Genomic DNA, 20854 nt, shown 5'->3' on the forward strand with positions numbered 1-20854 from the left:
CAGGAAAAGGTAGGTGTTCATTCATCGTTTGAATACAGACAGTGACTAAGCTGTTCAGACATCTAGGGAATATTCATTCCAAAACCTCGGTGCCAGAACAGAAAAGAGTCTTGATGTATCTACCTCTTACCCTGAGAGATGGTGGGACCAGTCAATCATTGCTGGACGTTGGAGTGAACGAAGTGCAGTCCAAGGAGTAATAAGAGCTTTGAGGTAAGACAGTGCTGGTCCATTCTTGGCTTTGTAGGCAAACATCAGTGTTTTAAATCTGATGCAGCTACCGGAAGCCAGTGAAGGGAACGCAGCAGTGGGGTGGTGTGTGTGAGAAATTGTGTGAGGTTGAAAACAAATCACTCAGCTGCATTTTGGATCAACTGCATTCAGGACAGGTTTCATTCAGCAGATTTTGTTTCTGAGGGGCACAAGTAATTTAATATGCTATGGATGTTTTACCAGTGTGGAGTGGCCAGCACTGGGGAAGGTCCTTCCAACAAACAGAGGTGGGTAGAGTATCCAAAATCTGTACTCAAGTAAAAGTACAAGAACTTTTGGAAATATTTACTGAAGTAAAAGTAACAATCTTAATAGTTACTTGAGTAAGAGTAAAAAGTATCCAATGAAAAAACTACTCAAGTAGCTAGTTACTTCTGATCTGATTGATATGAAGCAAAAACCCAAAATTTCAAACTATTTGGACAGCTTTCACACACCTATCCTTGAAAGTCTTTTTGTTCTGCTTATATAAAACATAGGTTGAAGTAAAGTAGCCTATCTCAGTCCAGTGATGGGCACATTAACATCACATAACCTGTCACTTCAAATAAAACCTCAAACATACATAGATGTTTTTTCTAACAGTTACCACTGTCTTTATTTTCACATTCACAACACAAAATTGTCAGCATCTACATTTAAACAAGCTAACAGAACAACAGAGAAGTGTTGTTTTTCAAAGTGTTGACTTGTTTTTGTCTGTTTGTGCTTCAGTATGTGAATGTTTATTTGATCATATGTTCTTTCTTGAAAAATCTGTTTTGCACAATTTTACTGTTGAACTTCAAGAACTCTCAAGAGATTTACAATGTATTCTTGATCTTTTGGCTGTGAGCAGGAGTCCCGTTGACTAAAAAGTCTCTCACAGGCTGCAGATGTGTTTAATTTTAGAGACAAATTCTTAACTTGTGGAAAGGAGTGTAACAGATCCATACCTCCAGCTGTTGTTGGCAACAAACTTGGCAAGCTGGTGAGGAAGGCCAACTCTGTGGTTGGGTTGTAACAGGAGAGTCTGCAGGCAGTGACTGGAATAAGGATGAGAGGTAAACTATTATGCATAATCCCATTCATCCATTCTATGATGAGCTGAGCTGAGGAGGCACATTCAGCCGCTGATTCATCCATCCATGTGCCTCAAGTTATTTTTTTATTTATTTATTTATTTTATTTAATTTTTTTTTTGGGGGGGGGCCCTCAGCCATCAGACTGCACAATGTAAAACTACCAGTACCTCTTACTCCATTGACTGTGGCTCACATACACACATACACACAACAGGCAACTGTCATTACTCAGACATATTGCACAATAATGCACAAATATATTGTTTTGTTGTTGAGATCATATGTGATAATCATTTGTGTGATCATTCTGGCTGATGCTGTCTCCATCTTAGCCAAGTCTCCATCTTTGCAAGACATAGATGCAAGAGAATTTCAGACCTTTAGTAAAGATAGCTAATATGAACAGTGAGTATAAAAAAATCTTGTCCATGATCTCTGGACACTCTGCAATTGATTCCCATGCACAGAAGCAGACATGATGATATGGATAGACCTTCAGAACAATCTCTGCTGAATTGTGCCACACTGAGGACTCTTCCTCTGAGATTCTCAACTGATGCAACAGCTGACCAGACTGAATTATCTTCATGGATCAGAACCAAACAGAGACACCAACAGAATATAATTATAAAGTGTCTCTGTGTATCTTCTATAATGTAGCCATGTTAGATCAGTTAAAATCAACATATTAAATATCAATATCATATAATAAGATTTAAACAGCTGTCTGCACTCACTGTGTCTGTCTGCTATTAGGATTAATTCTACTTCTTTTCCAATTTTCTAATCTACTTTCACTGCATTTGTATATATTTTAGTTATCTATATTTTGTATTATACTGATGCATTGTGATTTTCTTTTTCTTCTTATTATTAAACTTTGTATGTTTTACTTGCATGTTCTCATCAAATATGATGTAAATTCTTCACCTCACAGGCAAATATTTAGAAAATATGCACAAAAATATCATTTTATAATAATAAAATAATATTAACTGTAAGGAAAAGGCTGTATAGTAGGTCAACAATTTATTTTTTACATAATTTTGCATTTATATTGTGTGTCAAAATGATGTAGCTAACTGCACAGTCTAAAAATAAAGCAAATAAAAAGTATATATAAAAATAAATAAAAATAAAAAATTAAATGAATAAATAAAGTTTTCTTAATACATTTTCTTTTCATACATTTTTGATACAGAAATAATTTTATAACATTGAACATTACAGAAAATGAAACAATCCAAGACCCCAATTAAATGAATTCAATGTTCACTCAGCATGGACGTTATTTTGGGGCAAAAAGCTTAAAAATTAACTTCTATTTTAACACACATTAATGCACATTTAAAAAAATAACCTGCATTATTACATCTGATGCATATTACAGATTGAAAATATATTCTGGTGGATGGGATATGAAAATTATTTATAGGGGTAATAATGGATCTTGAAAGGAATAGACCACTTTAGCATGAAGGATAATTGAAATGAGAGCAACAAAAAACAAATTTACATTTCATAATTCTTAATAAACTTATTCAAATGAAGTTTAGGTTTGATTAACAGGACAGATGGATCAGTGGTGCAGAACTTTTACCTCCATCATTAACACATGGGCTGAATAATGGATAAAGTTTCTCAGTGAAAGTCTGAGACATCAATACCAATGCTGACATGTGAATGAGGCAGCATTGGCAGGATGCGCCCTGATACTAAGATGTGGGGTCACTCTGCATGCCTCCGAAGCACGAGTTATAGCTGGTGACACGGTTACACCTGATTCAGCCACCACAGCAGGTTGTGTTGTGATGGTGTTACACCATCAGCAAGAACAGTGTACATACATTCCATGTACCCTAGCTGGGCATGAGATGCAGCCTTTCCACTTCACCAAGACTCACTGAGTTGGAAAAATCAAATATCTCTGAGGCTGACTCCTGTGGCTCAACAGGGCTGGTTACAACCCACCAGAACCCCTAGGAGGACCTTTGGAGAGGGTTCCTGATTGGCAGTAAGGCCTCAGCAACACTCAAGAAACAAGAAACTAGAGGATGTCTCCAAACTGAGGCCCTGAGGATGGGTGCACGACTTGTTAAAAATGTCACAACATACACCTCAAAGTTAGCAGGAGCTAGCCCTGCCAAGAAGCATTCTTGGAGGAACTCCAGCACTGATTGGATTGGATCCAAGTGGTGCTGCTTGCACCATTTGCAGAAAACCTCACTTCAGGGCATACAATTCCTTGTACAGGGAGACTAGTGCTGAGATGGACATCACAACCTCAGCGTAGAGGCCAGAGCCTATGAGCCTGTCCCTCCTCTCTGTGGGCAAACCCTAGGGTACTACATGCCTGGTCCGGGGGAGACAGCATTTCCCCACCCCATAGGCAAAAGGTTTGACAGGAATCACTCAAAAAGCATCATCGAGGCTGTGGGTGTCCCGACAGACCTGTATATCCTAGTTCCTGGTCTGCAGGGGAAAATGTTCCACAAACTGAAACAGAGCCCTCATTCCTGGACAGTTTATGCAACAGGGTAAAGGCCTCCCCAAAGGCCCTGGGAGTGACAGCCTCAAAGAGATGCATGCTGGCCCATAAGAGGGTCATCCATAGATGGAAGCCTGAAATGGTACAATGCCTCAAGTGTGAGATCCAAGGTGCGAAGTCAAGGGACTACCATGGGCGATTGAGTGCAGGGGTGATAACCCCCATCCTTTGGCCAGCACCAAAATGGTCTTGTGGGTGTCAGACCCAAAGTGTGTGTCAGACCCAAAGATATAAGGTTGAACTAGGAACCCCTAAACCACAGAGAGAGGTGTGCCTTGGCAACCCAGCCAAAGGTTGTTCACAGTGGTGAGGATAACATCCACACTCCAAGTGAGAACTGAGCCCGCATTGTAATCCTGAACCACCTTTATAATAGTGGTCCTATGGGAGAACGCACACACTTTCCAGGATCTAGTGTGAATCCTTGGCACCTGAGGTGAGCAAAAAGGGCACCTCCTTGCCTCACTGCTACACTCTCCACTGAGCTATAATCAGCCAGTTGTTGCCCCATACCCAGCAAATTTACACTGTTATACAGGCTGTACACTCACTACTTTACATTGTAGCAGAGTGTCAGTTCTTCAGTGTTGTCACATAAAAAGATATAATAAAATATTTACAAAAATGTGAAGGGTGTACTCACTTTTGTGAGATACTGTATGTAGTCATGTGACCAAAAAGAGGTCACAAACCTACCTATTGTTGAATTTCCTTCAGTTCTATTTAGAAAATAATACTGAACATTATTAACTGTTAAAATTTTATTTTATGTCATTGATGGTTAGATGAGTGATAGTGGTATTTTTATACATAACAATAAAATAAAAAGTAATTGAAGAACATGCTCCGTAAATTCAGCATTACATGCTTCTCATATAAACACTGAAGATCCAATGATTTAACTTTTGTAAATTGCTCCAGTATGGTTAAAAATCAAACACATAGTATAAACAGAAGTTCCACCCAACAGAAGCTGAAGTGTTTTACATCCATCCATCCATAACTTGTATGCAATCAAAAATCTTGTGACGTTTAATTTTACATATTTTATAGACATTATAGACTCCCAGATGATTTTTTTATAGATGGATTTAGCCTCAGCTAAGTAAAAGGCAAATTACTTAGCCCAGGCATATCCTATTTTTGATGCCAGATTGTTAGATTGTTTTCCCCTTTAGAGCTTAAAAAAATCTCTCCCCACAGCTATTCGTGCCTAAATTCACATATAGAGATAAGTGGAAGACTTACAAATAATAATTTTCCTAGCAACAGCATTCCTCTATATACCACATATGGTTTCCAAAATAAGTTGACTCACAGGAACCCTTTAAGGCTCAAGTTCAAGACATACAGAACTTTGAAATATGAGTTAAAACCTATTAACTATCAATTGTAATTTATTTTAGATATTAGGATTATATTTGACTAAAGGGCAAATGATCAGTGGTGTTGAATTTTTACCACTATCGTTGCCACGTGGGCAGAAGTATGGATAAAGTTCTCAGTGAAGGTCTGACCAGTGAAAGAGTAGATATGAGATTCTACATCAACATCATAGAAGGAGATCAGACCCTCCTCATAATCCACAAACACCCCCACCTTCTGAGGAGCCTGAATAGAGGGACAGAAGGAGAGTCCAGAGCCTCATATTCAGTCTCATTCCTCAGCCACACACACCAAACTCCATTGTTAGGCCTGGCTGAAATCTTCCCTTTCCTGTTAATAGACTCTCGGGCCACTCCTAAATCCCACTTAGTCTTCCCTCTGACCTGCACCTCATAGTAAATTTTCCCTGAGGTGAATCCCTCTTTTCCCAGCACACAGACACAATAATCAAACCTCTCCGGGTTATCAGGAAGATTCTCTTGAATGTCTCCATCTTTAACTTGTTTGCCATCATCAGACAGGATTAAGTAAGTATTTGCTGTATTACGATCCAAAGTCACATCCACTAAAAGTAGACATAAATGTACAGAATTTTTATCATTGCATAGAATGCAGCAATAATCATAATAATAATAATAATAATAATAATAAGAAGAAGAAGAAGAAGAAGAAGAAGAAGCAGAAGAAGATGACGAAGAAGAAGAAGTAGAAGAAAAAGAATAAGAAGAAGATATTAGGAATGCATTTATATCAACTGGGTATTGGGTATTTGCTCAATACTTAGCTCATTTATGCATATGTAGCAGTACTGTCACTTTAAGAGTGATCAGGCTGGGACTTGATTGGGCTTTAGTTCCAAGGGTATAAAATGAGCAGTAGTGACATCATGGGAAGCACCCCTACCTAGCATTGCCTCATTTCCGGAGTTCCGTGTGAATGCCTGTGAGTGTGGACTGAGGAGTGGAACTGGAAGTTTACATTCATCGCTAGAGGGAATACTTGTGTGGGTTAAACTGACGATTATCAGCTAATGGTTGGCTAAGCAACGGTGCAGCAGGCTTTTGGCTTTCATGTTCGTATGACCATTGGAGAGATTTGCTTCTGCGGTCGCTCGTGTGACCATTAACACGCTGGACTAAATTGTGAGAAGATTTACCTCATCGTTGTAACCGATCAGACGGACATCGCGATCTTGGCTGGTGTGGTGCAGCTACCAGACCCAAATCTAGTACCGCCACACATACACATATTTAGAAAAGCTGTACCAATAGTATCAGTAGGAAAAAGCCAAATCTTTTGTTTTTGCTATATACTATTTATTTATACTACTTGTATAAACTACTTGTATTGATGTGATAGACAACTAGACAACTAGATCAGAGCATCTCTAAAACTGCAGCTTTTGTGGGGTGTTCCCAGTCTGCAGTGGTCAGTATCTATAAAAAGTGGTCCAAGGAAGAAACAGTGGTGAACTGGCAACAGTGTAATGGGTGGCCAAGGCTCATTGATGCATGTGAGGAGCAAAGGCTGGCCCATGTGGTATATACAGTCATGACTCATGACTAAAAATATCGGCACCCTTGCAATTATTATATTGTTATAAACACACAGGGTGACACTCAGAAGTTCAAAGGGCTATTAAAGTTTTCAGATCTGTGATTCATTGTAATTGTAATTAGTGTCTGTGCATATATAGTCAGTGAGTATCTCAGCTCATTTGGTGATGCACTGACTTGGCTGGATATTGTACCATGGGGAAGACAACAGAACTGCCAATAGACCTGTGTAATAAAGTAGTTGAACTTTATAATGCAGGAAAAGGATATAAGAAGATATCTCAACACTTGAAAATGCCAGTCAGTTCAAACTCTGACAAAGAGATTAAAAAAGAGGTTCTGTTGATACTAAGCCATGGTCAGGTAGACCAAGAAGGATTTCAGCCACTTCTGCCAGAAGCATTGTTCAGGACACAAAGAAAAACCCACAAACAACTTTGAGAGAAATACAGGCTGCTCGGAAAAAAAGTGGTGGTGTTGTTTCAAGGAGTACAATAAGGTGGTACTTGAACACAAATGGCCTGCATGGTCGAGTTGCCAGGAGAAAGTCGTTACTGTGCCCATGCCACAAAAAGGCCCACATTCAGTACGCCAGACAGCACCTAGACAAGCCTCACAGTTTCTGGAGCAGAGTCATTTGGAGTGATGAGACCAAAATTGAACTTTATAGTCACAACCATAAACGCTATGTATGTAGAGGAGTCAACAAGGCCTACAGTGAAAAGTACACCATTCCCACTCTAAAGCATGGTGGTGGATCTCTTATGTTTTGGGGCTGTGTGAGCTCCAGTGGCACAGGGAAGATGAATGCAGCATGTTATCAGAAAATACTGTAGACAATTTGCATTTTACAGCACAAAAGCTGAGCATGGGATGCTCTTGGATGTTCCATCATGGCAATGATCCAAACCACAAGGCCAAGTTGACCCTCCAATGGATACAGCAAAAAATGTGAAGGTTCTGGAGTGGCCATCACAGTCTCCTGACCTCTGAATCATTGAGACACATTGGGGAAATCTCAAACGTCCAGTTTCTTCAGGACAACCAAAACATTCACAGGAACTGGAGGCATTTTGCCAAAAAGAATGGGCAGCTATACCACCTGAGAGAAGTAAATACCTCATGCACAATTATTACAAAAGACTGCATGCCATCACTGATGCTAAAAGGGGAATACACAATATTAAGAACTATAGGTGTGAAGCTTTTGGTTATTTTCTCATTTTCTTTATTGCCATATTTGATGATTGTGCCATTCTGTTATGCCTTACATATGAACTTGAGTCCTATAAGAAATAAAATACATTTGTTTTGCCTTCTAACTCATATTAAAAAAAAATGGTACACAGCTTGCAAATTCTCCCAACTTTTGAGCACAACTGTGTATAATCATTTGTTACACTTAGGTTTTATAAACATGATTCAAACACAGAAACAAAGAAAAAAAAAACATTGGTCACTCCCTGGCTACTAAAAAACACCCGATCAGGACAACCTTAGCATTTTCTGCTGTGGTGTTCTGAGTAAGCCTCTAGAGGGAGCCCTCATATGTGAGTTAAGGATGGTAGAAAGATAAGAAAAGAAGTAGGCATGATGAATAAAAGTTTTACGCAGAGTTCCAGGCACAGAGTGTATTTGCTTTTATTTGAGACACTCAACATATTGGTGATGAAGATAATGTTGAGTCTAAGTCAAACCACACCGTTCTTGCAAACACCGGGTTAACCACCGATCCCATTTAAAGCATGGATCAAAACTTTTGACAATTTCTTACTGGCCCTGTGCGAGGTGCTTCTTAATGCTAGGAAGTGTGCTCTTCTGATACACTGCCTCAGACCCGAGGGTCAAAGATTGTTTTACACCCTGAATGTGACTGATTAGGGAGACAATATGTACACTTCTGCTTTGAGTGCAATACAGGATTTTTTGTCCATCAAGTTAATGTGGTTGCTAAACGTTACCGCTTCCGCCAACAAAGCCAACAGGCAGCCATTGTAATACCACAGACTAAAACACTGTAAAAAGGGATCAGCTATACTGGGCAGAGACCTCTTTACTGTACTGTGTTTAAAACTCCATGCTGGTCAGGTCAATACAGACCAGTGAGCGCATCCTGTCTCATCTATAAATGCAATGTGGGAAAACAGGCTGGGATGTGTAAGAGGATTTATGCATCATGTTCATGTTTGACCTGGTGTTCAGCCTGTGTAGGAGAAACTAAGGCGGTTAAATTCTCAATCCACAATGAGATACCCAACGAATTACAGAAGCATATCTTTAGTCTCTCATTTTTCCTGCTCTCTCCCCGCGTTCCAGCACACTTACACGTTACCTGCTGTGGTTTCAGTTCCTTGAAGGAAAACTACAAATGCTTCCAAATGGAGATTGTGTCCCGCCAACACGTGCTGAATCCAGATCAGGAAACCGTTTCAAACTTTGCTTTCGTTTCTGCCCAGTGACGTCATTAAGCACGCCCCTAACCGACGTTCATTCATTATAATTACACTTAGTGGCCACTAGATTTACTAAATAATCTCCAGAGAACTATTCTACCTCTTTCCCATAGTTTACACAATCACACCAAACTTATTCTTGTCCTGTTTTTAAGATCCACCTGTTACCATCTATCTGATATCTGCATTTACTGTAAAATAATGTCAAGTATATTAGTCACAGGGGGTTAATATGCAGCATGTTAATAAACATTTCCAGGCATTAGCTAAAAATTCCCAAATTTCCCAAGTCTGATTAATCACCTAGAAAAATGTAATGCATAATTAACCAACTGTATTTTACTGTGTACTTTGGAGTGATTTTGTTTTTAAAATAAATTTATTATAAACAATATTGTTACAAACTTCAGGCTACATTTTTCTTTTCATTATATTTATGTTGTGGGGTTTTATTTATTATTTAGTTTGACAGAAACAGATCCAGTTTATAAAATGCACAATGAATCCTCTATTATAATTACAATCAATATGTTACTCAAGAATCTCACAGTAACAGGCGGAGTCATGCTGAACTCACACTCAAACACTTATTGAAGAATTTCTGTGCTTTTATCATAATCAATCATGCTCTTAAAATTACTAAAATATTTCACATGTATTTAAATGAATAATTCAAATGCTATGTTATTATTTATGTAAAACAGGACAGGACAGGGCTTTACTGAAGCCTTCATGAAGTCATGGGCTGAAAAGGAAACACTCCACTGTAGGTAAAGTTATCTCACTTGTCCTGTGTACTGAAGACAACATCAACAACAACAACCATTACCATCATCATCATTTTATTCTTATTATACGTTTACTTTTTTGTTATATAACTTTAATAATGTTAATTTAATAAATCAGCAAAGTATACAATCATCTACGGTTCTATGTTCTTGTATATTCTTGATGTATTAGAGAAGCACTCTCATCAAATCATTTACGTATCATGTCATGTTTTACAGAGCTCTTTGATTTATCCTCACATCAAGATTCTTTAAATGAAAAGCAACATTTAAACAATTGCTTTAGGCAAAGCATTTAGTAGACTCCAAATATCTAAGATCTTAGGAAGTACATATAACAGGAGAAAAAGAATTTAAGTGGAGATGAGTTAGGAAAGAATTTGCTTGCAATTAGAAATGGCAGAAACTGAAATGTTTTGGATTTTGATAGACATTTTAATTGCAAGGCTCAGTTCTAATCATGTTTCTGTCGATTAGCAAAACTGTATTAACTATAGATATCAGGAATGATGGACAATGCCAAGAAGTTTTAATCATTATCAAGTAAGTTAAAGAATAATTTCTAAGACTGGAAAATGGAGGTTAGATTGGATTAACAGGACAGATGATCAGTGGTTCCGAATACGCATCTTCTTCATATAGAGATGGGCCAAAAAATGGATAAAGATTCTCAGTGAAAGTCTGACCAGTGAAAGAGTAGATATGAGATTTTGCATCAACATCATGGTAGGAGATCAGACCCTCCTCATAATCCACAAACACCCCCACCTTCTGAGGAGCCTGTTTCAAGGAAAGGAAGACAGGAGGAGTGTCCAGAGCCTTATATCCAGTCTCTTTCCTCAGACACACAGACCAGTATCCATTTTCAGGGCTGTATGTAATCTCCCCTTTCCTGTTAGCAGACTCTCTGACCACTCCTAAATCCCACTCAGTGTTCCCACTGACCTGCACCTCATAGTAAAATCTCCCTGAGGTAAATCCCTCCTTTGCCAACACATTAAATTCTTGATCAAACCTCTCTGGATTATCAGGCAGGTTCTGTTGTGTGTCTCCATCTGTAACTTGTTTCCCATCATCAGATAAAATGAGATTAGGATGAGCTGTATCAGGATCCAGAGTAACATCCACTGAGAGACAGAAATACAGTGTACATCAGTTTTATCACTGCACAGTGTGGAACAGTGAAGAAATCTATATAAATTAGGTAAAGTGATTAATAAGAGCTCACAAACCTGCATGTTGCTGAATTATCATCAATTCTGTTTGGAAAATAAAATTGGAAAATGTTATTTATTGTTACAATTTAATTTGGTGAGATTAAATGTTTGATTATTATAAATTAAAACAAAATACTATAATGAGAAAAACAAGTAGTGATAGAAACATTTATTTCTGTTACCAAGATCTTTATAAACATTAGCTAAATTTATTTGATTAGAATGATTTGTGTAGGAATAAAGAAACCCATAAAAATCAGTTAATACTGACCAGTTTGATCAATCTTCTCCATTTCCTCTCTAAAAGTTTCCTGAAGCTGAGACAGAGACCTCCTCAGAGTCTCCACACTCAGATGAGTGTTAATTGTGATGTCAGTCCAGTCCTGGGTGTGTGGAGGTCTGCAGAGTGACGGGTAAATCTACAGTACAGCAGGAGAGAGGAGAAATCCCTCAGCATGGGGACTGCTGTCCTGTCATGTGCTGCATTGCTATTGAGAAACAGAGGGACTCTGACCTGTAGGAGGTGGAGGTGATCCTCAGTGTGTGAGAGCTGCGCCAGTTCAGTGTTTCTCCTCTTTAGCTCAGTGATTTCCTGCTTCAGCTCTTTAATGAACTCTTCAGCCCGCCTCTCTGCTGCTTTCTGCTTCTCCTCCATCACCTCAAGCAGCTCAGCCTGGTTTCTCTCAATGCAGCTCATCAGATTACTGAAGATCTCCACAGCATCTGCTTTCTCCTTCTCTCTGTTTTTCTATCAGGAAACAAATCGAGCTATTCTATTCTAGTTATTCTAACAATGAGTCTAATAAAGAGTTATTTTATGTTTTATGAGTCTCACTTTATTGAGTTTTACAGAGTGTTTGATTTCTTCCATTTTCTTCAGTCGCTCCTGGATCATCTGCTGAACTTCTGTTTGTGTTTTTCCCAACAGAATCTAAGACACATATTTAACATTGTATAAACTTTTTTTATATTCTTCAATGTTATTCATTTGCAAACTTTTTTCTATTATCTATTATAAATTGTCGATCTCTCACCTTCCTCTCTCCAATTTCCTTCTCTAGAGGAACAGTGTTGTGAGTTTCGTGCTCTCCCTCAGTACAGAACTGACACACACACATCTGGTCATCTCTACAGAACAGCTCCAGGGGTCTCTCATGTTTCTGACAGATGTAGTCCTCCAGGTTCTTCACAGGGTCTATCAGTTTGTGCTTCATGAGTTTAGCTGTAGTTTTATGAGGCATCAGATGAGTGTTACAGTAAGAAACTCCACAGTGCAGACAGGACTTTAGAGCCTCCAGCTTTTCCTCAGTGCAGGAGTCACACAGAACCTTCTTAGTCTTGAAAGGAAGCTGATCTGCAGTAGTGCAAGATTTTACCTGGACTGACTTTTTAAATGGAGCAGCAAGTGCAGAAATGAATGTATTCACACATAACTCAGGTCTTTTTGGGAAACTGGTTTTACACACTGGACACTGGCAGTGTGAACTGCTGTCCCAGAACTCTTTGAGACAGATCGTACAGAAGTTGTGTCCACATGAAGTAGAGACTGGATCAGTGAACACATCCAGACAGATGGGACACTGGAGCTGATCTTCACACAGGACACTGCTGGAGGAAGCCATGACTATCACAGGAGACACAATGAGAGTGAATTTAGACCACAGAAAACTTTAATTCAATTCAATTCAATTTTATTTGTATAGCACCTTTTACAATTGACATTGTCTCAAAGCAGCTTTACAAAAGAAGATAAACAGAGAAAAGAAAGGGGAAAAATAAATAGATAAATAAATAAAAATAAATAACTAGAAATAAAAATAAATTATTAAATTAAATTATTAAACTATTTGATCCTTGTTTTATTTTATTTTATCCCTTAATGAGCAAGCCTGCAGTGACGGTGGCAAGGAAAAACTCCCTGAGATGATAGGAGGAAGAAACCTTGAGAGGAACCAGGCTCAGGAGTTTCACACTGCAAGCCTAAAATGTAATATTTCCTTATGATAGTGTGTACACATTTTAAATGTTTTTTTTACAGAGGCAACTAATATTAATAAATAAGGTTATGTTGTTAAGAATCAATAATGCTAAATATATTAAGAAGAAGCAGTGTTAATAAAGGACAAATACAAATTAACATAATCACCTCTGTGATCACCTATGTATACACTACCAGTCTAAAGTTTGGACACACCTTTTAATTCAATGTTTTTTGTTTAGGGATTTATTTTCTACATTCTAGAACAATACTGGAGATTTCAAAACTATGAAATAACACACATGGACTTAAGTAATCCATATGTAATGACAACAAAAACAGTTGTTATTTTAAGACACGAAGGTCAGGTGTTCTGGAATAGTTCTTGCAAGAACAGTACTGTCAAGTGCATTTGCAAAACCCATCAAGCACCATGATGAAACTGGCTCACATGAAGACCATCCCAGTAAAGCAAGACCAAAACTTACCTCTGCTGCAGAGGAGAAGTTCATTTAGAGTTACCAGCCTCAGAAATCACCAATTAACAGCACCTCAGGTTAGAGGCATTATGAAGGCTTTACAGAGCATCAGTAGCAGACATATCTCAATATCAACTGTTCAAAGGACATTATTGTGGATTTTGGCCACTTTCAGCATTGTTTTACAATGTAGAAAGAAATAAACACCAGGAAAGACCATGGAATTAGAAGATGTCTCCAACTTTTGACTGGTAGTGTATATATATATATATATATATATATATATATATATAAGAGAGACAGAGAGATTTCTCAGTGTGACAAAATGTTCTGTGAGGTAAATGCATTCACAGCACTTTGAGAAGAACAAAACAAATTATATATACATATACACACATATACATATACACACATTTTAATATATTTAATATATTTTTCGATGAATGTGTATTAAATTATTCCCAGTAGTCTATTCTCTACATTTCATAGCTTTTCTCTTGGTTGCGCTGCTTCCAGTAGTGTATATTTATGATAAGAGTATTTATCCAATCATATTTCAGCCAGTGACTGACATCATGTGTCGCCAGAGTGAAAGAAATCCGCCTTAAGGCCTTCAGAATCAATAGTGCAGGCGCCCGGAGCTTAAAATATGTGGCAATGAAATTGTTACATTAGCCAATCAAATTTCGAGTTGGCGTCACTGGGGCCATCTAGCAGGCACACGATTACGTCATCAATTTCCCGTCCTTTGATTGGATAACTGGAGTAGTCAGAGGCAGCGAACTGCACAAACTAAATAAAATATATATATTTTAACTCACGATGACATCCTTACAAATGCATTTTCAAGGTGGACTGTAATAAAATTGACCATTCCTTGTGAGTTGTGAAATACTGTAGCCTAATTTCTTTTTTACTTTGCTATTTATCGGTTGATTAGTATGTATTGCCGTGGCGTCATAATGAGGCTATACAGGTGGATTAATTCAGGAAGGACATCAATGAAGGCCTAGGTGTGAAATGCAAAGCCCGTATATATTTAACTTGTAGTTTTACGTTGTACATTTTCATTTCTGGTATTTGCTGACTCTGTGAAACTCTGGGGTGATTCTAGAATTTTCATTTAAGGGGGGCCCAGCCCCCAATGAGGGTATGATAGTGAAAAATAAATAAATAAATAAATAAAATAAAATAAAATAAAATAAAATAAAATAAAATAAAATAAAATAAAATAAAATAAAATAAACATTTGACTAACAGGGTAGGATGATAAACCTATTGCAGTATTCCACTGTATTGCACATGTGCACACACACACACACACCCTCTGATCCTCGCTCTGCGATGCCACGGTCTGCTAACACGTACTGAATCCAGATCAGGAAACCGTTTCTCCCGAGTGACGTCATTAAGCACGCCCCTAACTGACATTTATTCATTATAATTACACTTTGTGGCCACTAGATAGTTTGTGGCCACTAGACAACCATTACCATCATCATCATTTTATTCTTATTATATTTTACTTTCTTGTTCTTGTATATTCTTGATGTATTAGAGAAGCACTCTCATCAAATCATTTACGTATCATGTCATGTTTTACAGAACTCTTTGATTTATCCTCACATCAAGATTCTTCAAACAAAAAACAACATTTAAACAATTGTTTTAGGCAAAGCATTTAGTAGACTACAAGTAAGATTGGAAGTAAATATAACAGGAGAAAAAGAATTTGAGTGGAGATGAGTTAAGAAAGAATTTGCAATTAGAAATGGCAGAAACTGAAATGTTTTGGATTTTGATAGACATTTTAATTGGAAGGCTCAGTTCTAATCATGTTCTTGTCGATTAGCAAAACTGTATTAACTATCAATATCATGAATGACGGACAATGTGTCAGGAACAGCTGGACAGGTGGACTTTGGAAGCCTGCTTCTTTGTGTGTCTTTTGTTACGCCCTTCCCATTGTTCCTATCCTGATTGTGTCACCTGTATCCCATTAGCCCTAATGTCTACCCCTATAAATAGGTATCCTTGTGTTTGTGTCCTTGTCCATGATTGTTATCTGTACGGTGGTTTCTGTTTGGGTTTTGTCACGTTTTATGTCCAAGTTAAGATCTAGAATTTGTTTTCGTTTTGTTTCGTTAACCACACCATGTCTCGTGTTACGTTTGTTTCCCTATGTCGTGTCTTTACTGTAATAAAAGCAGTGCTTCGCTGAATCCTGCGCATGGGTCTCATTCTACCATGTGCTGGCATGTGCACACACACCACGGGCGTCTGGGTTCGAGCCCCGCATAGGGCGGGGGTCCCAGATGTTACACAATGCCGAAAAGTTTTCATCTTTATCAAGAAAGTTAAAGAATAATTTTTATGACTGGAAAATGGGGATTAGATTGGATTAACAGCACAAATGATCTAACAATGAACATTTCCTTAAAACACCTTTACTGAAGTATAGAAACAGAAAAATAAAAAGTTTAATGTAAAGTTCCTATTTATTTCTGTTGAGTAAGCCTGATATGAGGAAGAAACCTTGAAAGGATCCAGGCTTAGAAGGGAACATCAACCTCATTTTTTAATTTAACTTCAATAAATTTCAAAACACATTAAAAAATATGTCAAGTAATAGATAAGGAGCTGTGTGAGTGCTGCTATTCTCCCATGGGAAAACAAGTTAGTGGTTTTCCTCCTGGAGTTCTTTCTCCTTCTTAAAGCTCAAATTTGTGTGGTGGAGCAGCAGCAGCTAACAGCTGGAAACTGTCTGGAACACTACTATACGTAAGTAGGAGATCACTACGAGCTCTTGCAAGATTATTTCTGATAAGAGCATGTATGTCCTTAGTCTCCCATCTCCTATCCCTATGCCAACATATTTCTGAATCTCCACTGTAAATGACAGACTTTGAGATTTGATATCAATTCGTGAATCACACAAAAAGCCAACACCAAGAGCTGGGGAAGGAACAACTAACCATGAAATAATTTCTCTGATCTCAGACAAATTTTATTTAAAATCATTTTGCTAGTATTTAACTTTTCCTGCTTTCTCCCTGCTTTCTGGTTTACTTACAGAATATCTTACTTACTTACTTTTATTCATTTACTGGAAGTAAAATCTTTATACTGGAGATTGTGTCTTGCTGTAAGTAATAGAAATCAAACAAACAACAAACAGGAAGTGTTCTCATCGGCGGCATTACTTACCAAACTGTATTTCTCTTTTTCTTTACTTCTCTTGTTCCTGATATTTTAGTGTTTACCTGCAGATGTTTAATCCCGTTTTCCTGGTAAAAAGATCAGGTTTCAGTAAGGAAATGGATTTGCGTTTGAGTTTCGATTCACCTGAACGATGTAATGGGAGACACGCCCACTGTTTGGCTTCTCTCATGATATAATAACAGGTTGTAGCCACTAGATGGCGGAAATTCACCCAGTAAACTAGAGCAATTTATAGCGTCTCTCTCTGCGATGTACAATTTCATTGGGCATCCAGTAAATATTTATACATCAGTAAAGCAAACAGTCATTAAACGACCTTGGATAATATATTTTAATAATTGACAATTAAGTTTTAGAAGGATAATTTATTTCCATTAAAAATCCTTTTACACAAATTATTTTTTCGAGATATGTTTATTCAAAAATGTATTCAAAAACTCATCAAAACATTGAGCTGATTTCTATAAAGATGGATGAAGATGTGAGAAAATATGGAAATATGTATTTAAATGCGTGATAGTGCTCAGTTTATTTAAGTCATGTACATTATGCTTGTAAATAAATTTATTTGTACATGTAAACAGTTCAACATGAATTGAATTTTATCATTATTAATTTATACAGTGTCAGGAGCATTCATGAGCTTCTTCAACTATATTGTTTTCAGACCTAACAAAGACACCATCAAAACTAAAATAACTATAAAGCTTCTTTGTTTATCTTCATAAATGTCAGATTTTGTTAAAATCAGTATGTGAAGAATAATACAATATTTTCTTTTACAAATTTCATCTAACAAGAATTAAACAGCAGCCTGCACTGTGTAATAATTGTGTATGTGTGTTAATAGAATAGCTTAATTCTATTTATTATCAAATATTTATTATATTTATAGCTTCATCCCCTACATATTTTACTGTATATTTTGAATTATATTTATGCAGTCTTTTCTTCTTTTTATTAAACTTGGTATGGGGGTGTACTCACTTTTTTGCCAATGGTTTAGACATTAATGGCTGTGTGTTATACAGGATGTACACTCACTACTTTACATTGTTGCAGAGTATCATTTCTTCAGTGTTGTCACATGAAAAGATATAATAAAATATTTACAAAAATGTGAGGGATTTACTTACTTTTGTGAGATATTGTACATTGTATATCTGGAAGTAAGGGTGTGACTGTGCTTTTTGTTGGGGAGTTTGAGTTTTTGTCTCTGTTTTTCTTGGTAATGGAGGTTAGGGAAGGTAATTGTCTTATTTCTATTTCTTTTTTTTTGTGTAGGGTTAGGGTCCCTCATCCAGAATGTTTCTGTTTGTTATTTTGGCATTGATCCAACCTGATGTCTTCCCCAGCTCACTGTGTTGCATATACCACAACATTATAACATATCCACCTTATTTCACTTCTGTGTTTTGTGTGTCATTACTACTGCCTCTGGGGCATCATATACCTGTCTGTCCATTTCCTATATGAAAGCCCATGCCATTTCTCACTCCCAACCCTAGACTGTGTCGTAACAGTGCTAAACTAAGAACTCAGCCCATTAGATGGAGTGTTTAAAAGGCTGATTTTAGCTATGTCTTGGTGAAGGAGAGAAGGTTCTGTGGAATAAAATTCTACTGTACACACTACTAAAATCTGACTCCAGCTCCACACCGACCCAACAGCTCAGTCTGAGTGAGGCTTCACAGTTAGTAAGACCTCAAAACTAAATAAGCCAATCAAGCAGACTAGATGAATGCAGATAAGAGATTTTATTTTGTAATCAGCGCTGACACAAGAATTGAAATGCTCACGCATGAACGTCCCAACAACCTCTGTACGGGGAACTCCAACTACAGCCTTTATATACATTTCCCTTATCTTTCCACTGCAACACGTCACTGGTTCTTTGCTGAGACAATCCCACCCATTTTTCTTTTTTGGACCTTTTAGATTCTTTTTTTACACCATTATCTTTGAATTTACAACTTTTCGAATACCATTATAATTAAACTTCCCTAAATCATTATATTAAAAAAATTGGGCGTTTCCGCCCCCACCAGTGGGATTGTCTTCGGCCTCACTCTCGCCAACACCTCATTCTTCCTCAGGAGACAGCATGGGTAAGTTCTCAGTCCTTCAGGGGCCAACACCCTTTCTTTAATTTTCTACATTACACTCTACACTTCACGGCTTTTCTGATTTATCCGCTGTCTTCTGCGTATGTACTCTAGATATTTCGCCTGGTACCACCATTGCCATCCAGCACGCGCTGCGTTTACTTCATGATGAGATCACTGCCACTCAAGGTACCAGTGGAGCGAAGATTGACCATAATAATCTAGGGTGCGTCTCTGCCATTGATTGGTCCAAGTTTGGAAAGCCTGGTACCGCAGAGAAAGCCTGCCAGACTGACATCATCGATACAACTATTTGTTCTTCAAAGCCCTTGCAGCCTGTGTGCAAAGCCCGTGACAGAGCAACATGCCGTGTTAAACCCTATATTGTTCTCAAGCTCAAACGACCTAACGAAAAAACCTTACCTGAGAACTCACTCCTGCTGTCCCCTGATTATTTCACACTACATCAAACACACACCTCATACATATATCCTCATTTACAAAATTATCTCCCACAGTTCTGAACATCATGAATGTTCTCTAGTGACTGGCCATTTTCTAGCATAACGCAAATGGGATAAAACAGCTGAACACACCGGGGCTGTCTTTTATATATGATATCAAAGTCACTTTCTCTTCACTATTAAAGACTCTTATTCATCATACATTAAGGGATAAGGGAAGGGTTAAGGGAAGTGTGTCCTACTTCGATCAAATGAAGAGTTGCAAGTTGTGAAAGAGTTATCAATGGTCACCAGACTGGAAAGGGTTATAAAAACATTTCTACAGAGTTTGTCCACCAATCCACTGTGAGGCAGATGATATACACAAAGAATGGACATCCAGCATCCATCCAAAGGCATTGAGAATAATATTACAGAAATTAAGAACTACATGGTAAAATCCAAGTACCTGAAGCCCACTTATGCACTGAAAACTGTAAATGTTCAGACCTAATAGTGATGGGAAGTTTGGATCATTTTAGTGACTCTAGGGTTCGGATCATTTTAGTGACTCGGATCTTTGAAGTTTGGATCATTTTAGTGACTCATATTTGAATCTCATTCAGCAGAATGAACTGATCTTCTTTAGAGGTTCGTTAATTTCAGCAGAATATAATAACAATGTTATGTGTTAATAGTAAATTACACTGACACATCTACTTATGCAAATGTTAATCACATTTAGAATGAGACAAATGAACGAATCATTCATGAACGACACATCAGTTGCTGGAAATATTTTACTGAAAGCAAAGATTCACGTTTTTTCTGAAAAGCTATTACAATGTTTAATAATTTACTTACAATAATCAGGCATAACATTATGACCATGGACAGGATCCTCATCATGGATCATGGCACCTGTTAGTGGGTGGGATATATTAGACAGCAAGTGAACATTTTTCAATTCAAATTCAAATTTTATTTGTCACATACATAATCGTACACAGTATGATATGCAGTGAAATGTTTACACGACTATTTGCTTTGACCCTTGAAAAGGAAAAGGAATAAAGACAGTAAAGACAGGGATAAAATGTAAAATATAATATACGTAATATTATAAAATTACAAATACAATTATAAAATATAAAAAACTACAATTCACAGTAGGTAATATATATATATATATATATATATATATATATATATATATATATATATATATATATATATATATATAGAATATAATATAAATAAAATGAAAATATAAATAAAGTAAGGTAGGGTATCTGTGTATACAGAATATGTAAATATGTAAATGTTTATAAAATATAGAATA

At 37.2% G+C, this 20854-nt stretch overlaps 1 protein-coding gene and 1 pseudogene across 1 annotated transcript; both read right to left on the reverse strand.

Moving 5' to 3' along the window:
- Nucleotides 1–2409: 2409 nt before the first annotated feature.
- On the reverse strand, nucleotides 2410–7391 carry LOC131356310 (zinc-binding protein A33-like; annotated as a pseudogene).
- On the reverse strand, nucleotides 5957–17102 carry LOC131356482 (E3 ubiquitin-protein ligase TRIM39-like). The gene is made up of 7 exons (XM_058395536.1): nucleotides 16950–17102; nucleotides 12320–12909; nucleotides 12121–12216; nucleotides 11800–12033; nucleotides 11557–11704; nucleotides 11301–11327; nucleotides 5957–11195 (listed from the first exon to the last, which is right to left on the reverse strand). Exons 2-7 carry the CDS (start codon nucleotides 12905–12907, stop codon nucleotides 10651–10653), a joined length of 1638 nt encoding a protein of 545 aa, XP_058251519.1. The 5' UTR covers nucleotides 12908–12909; nucleotides 16950–17102; the 3' UTR covers nucleotides 5957–10650.
- Between the last annotated feature and the right edge of the window lie 3752 nt (nucleotides 17103–20854).

Source organism: Hemibagrus wyckioides, linkage group LG07, assembly GCF_019097595.1.
Source record: "Hemibagrus wyckioides isolate EC202008001 linkage group LG07, SWU_Hwy_1.0, whole genome shotgun sequence".
NCBI lineage: Eukaryota > Metazoa > Chordata > Actinopteri > Siluriformes > Bagridae > Hemibagrus > Hemibagrus wyckioides.

Coding starts and splice junctions, on each gene's coding strand:
- LOC131356482 (XM_058395536.1), bottom strand. CDS start 12,907: ATGGCTTCCTCCAGCAGTGTCCTGTGTGAAGATCAGCTCCAGTGTCCC. Junction 12,034..12,120: donor ACTCTGTAAAACTCAATAAA/GTGAGACTCATA, acceptor GTTTCCTGATAG/AAAAACAGAGAGAAGGAGAA. Junction 11,328..11,556: donor GGAGAAGATTGATCAAACTG/GTCAGTATTAAC, acceptor TTTTCCAAACAG/AATTGATGATAATTCAGCAA.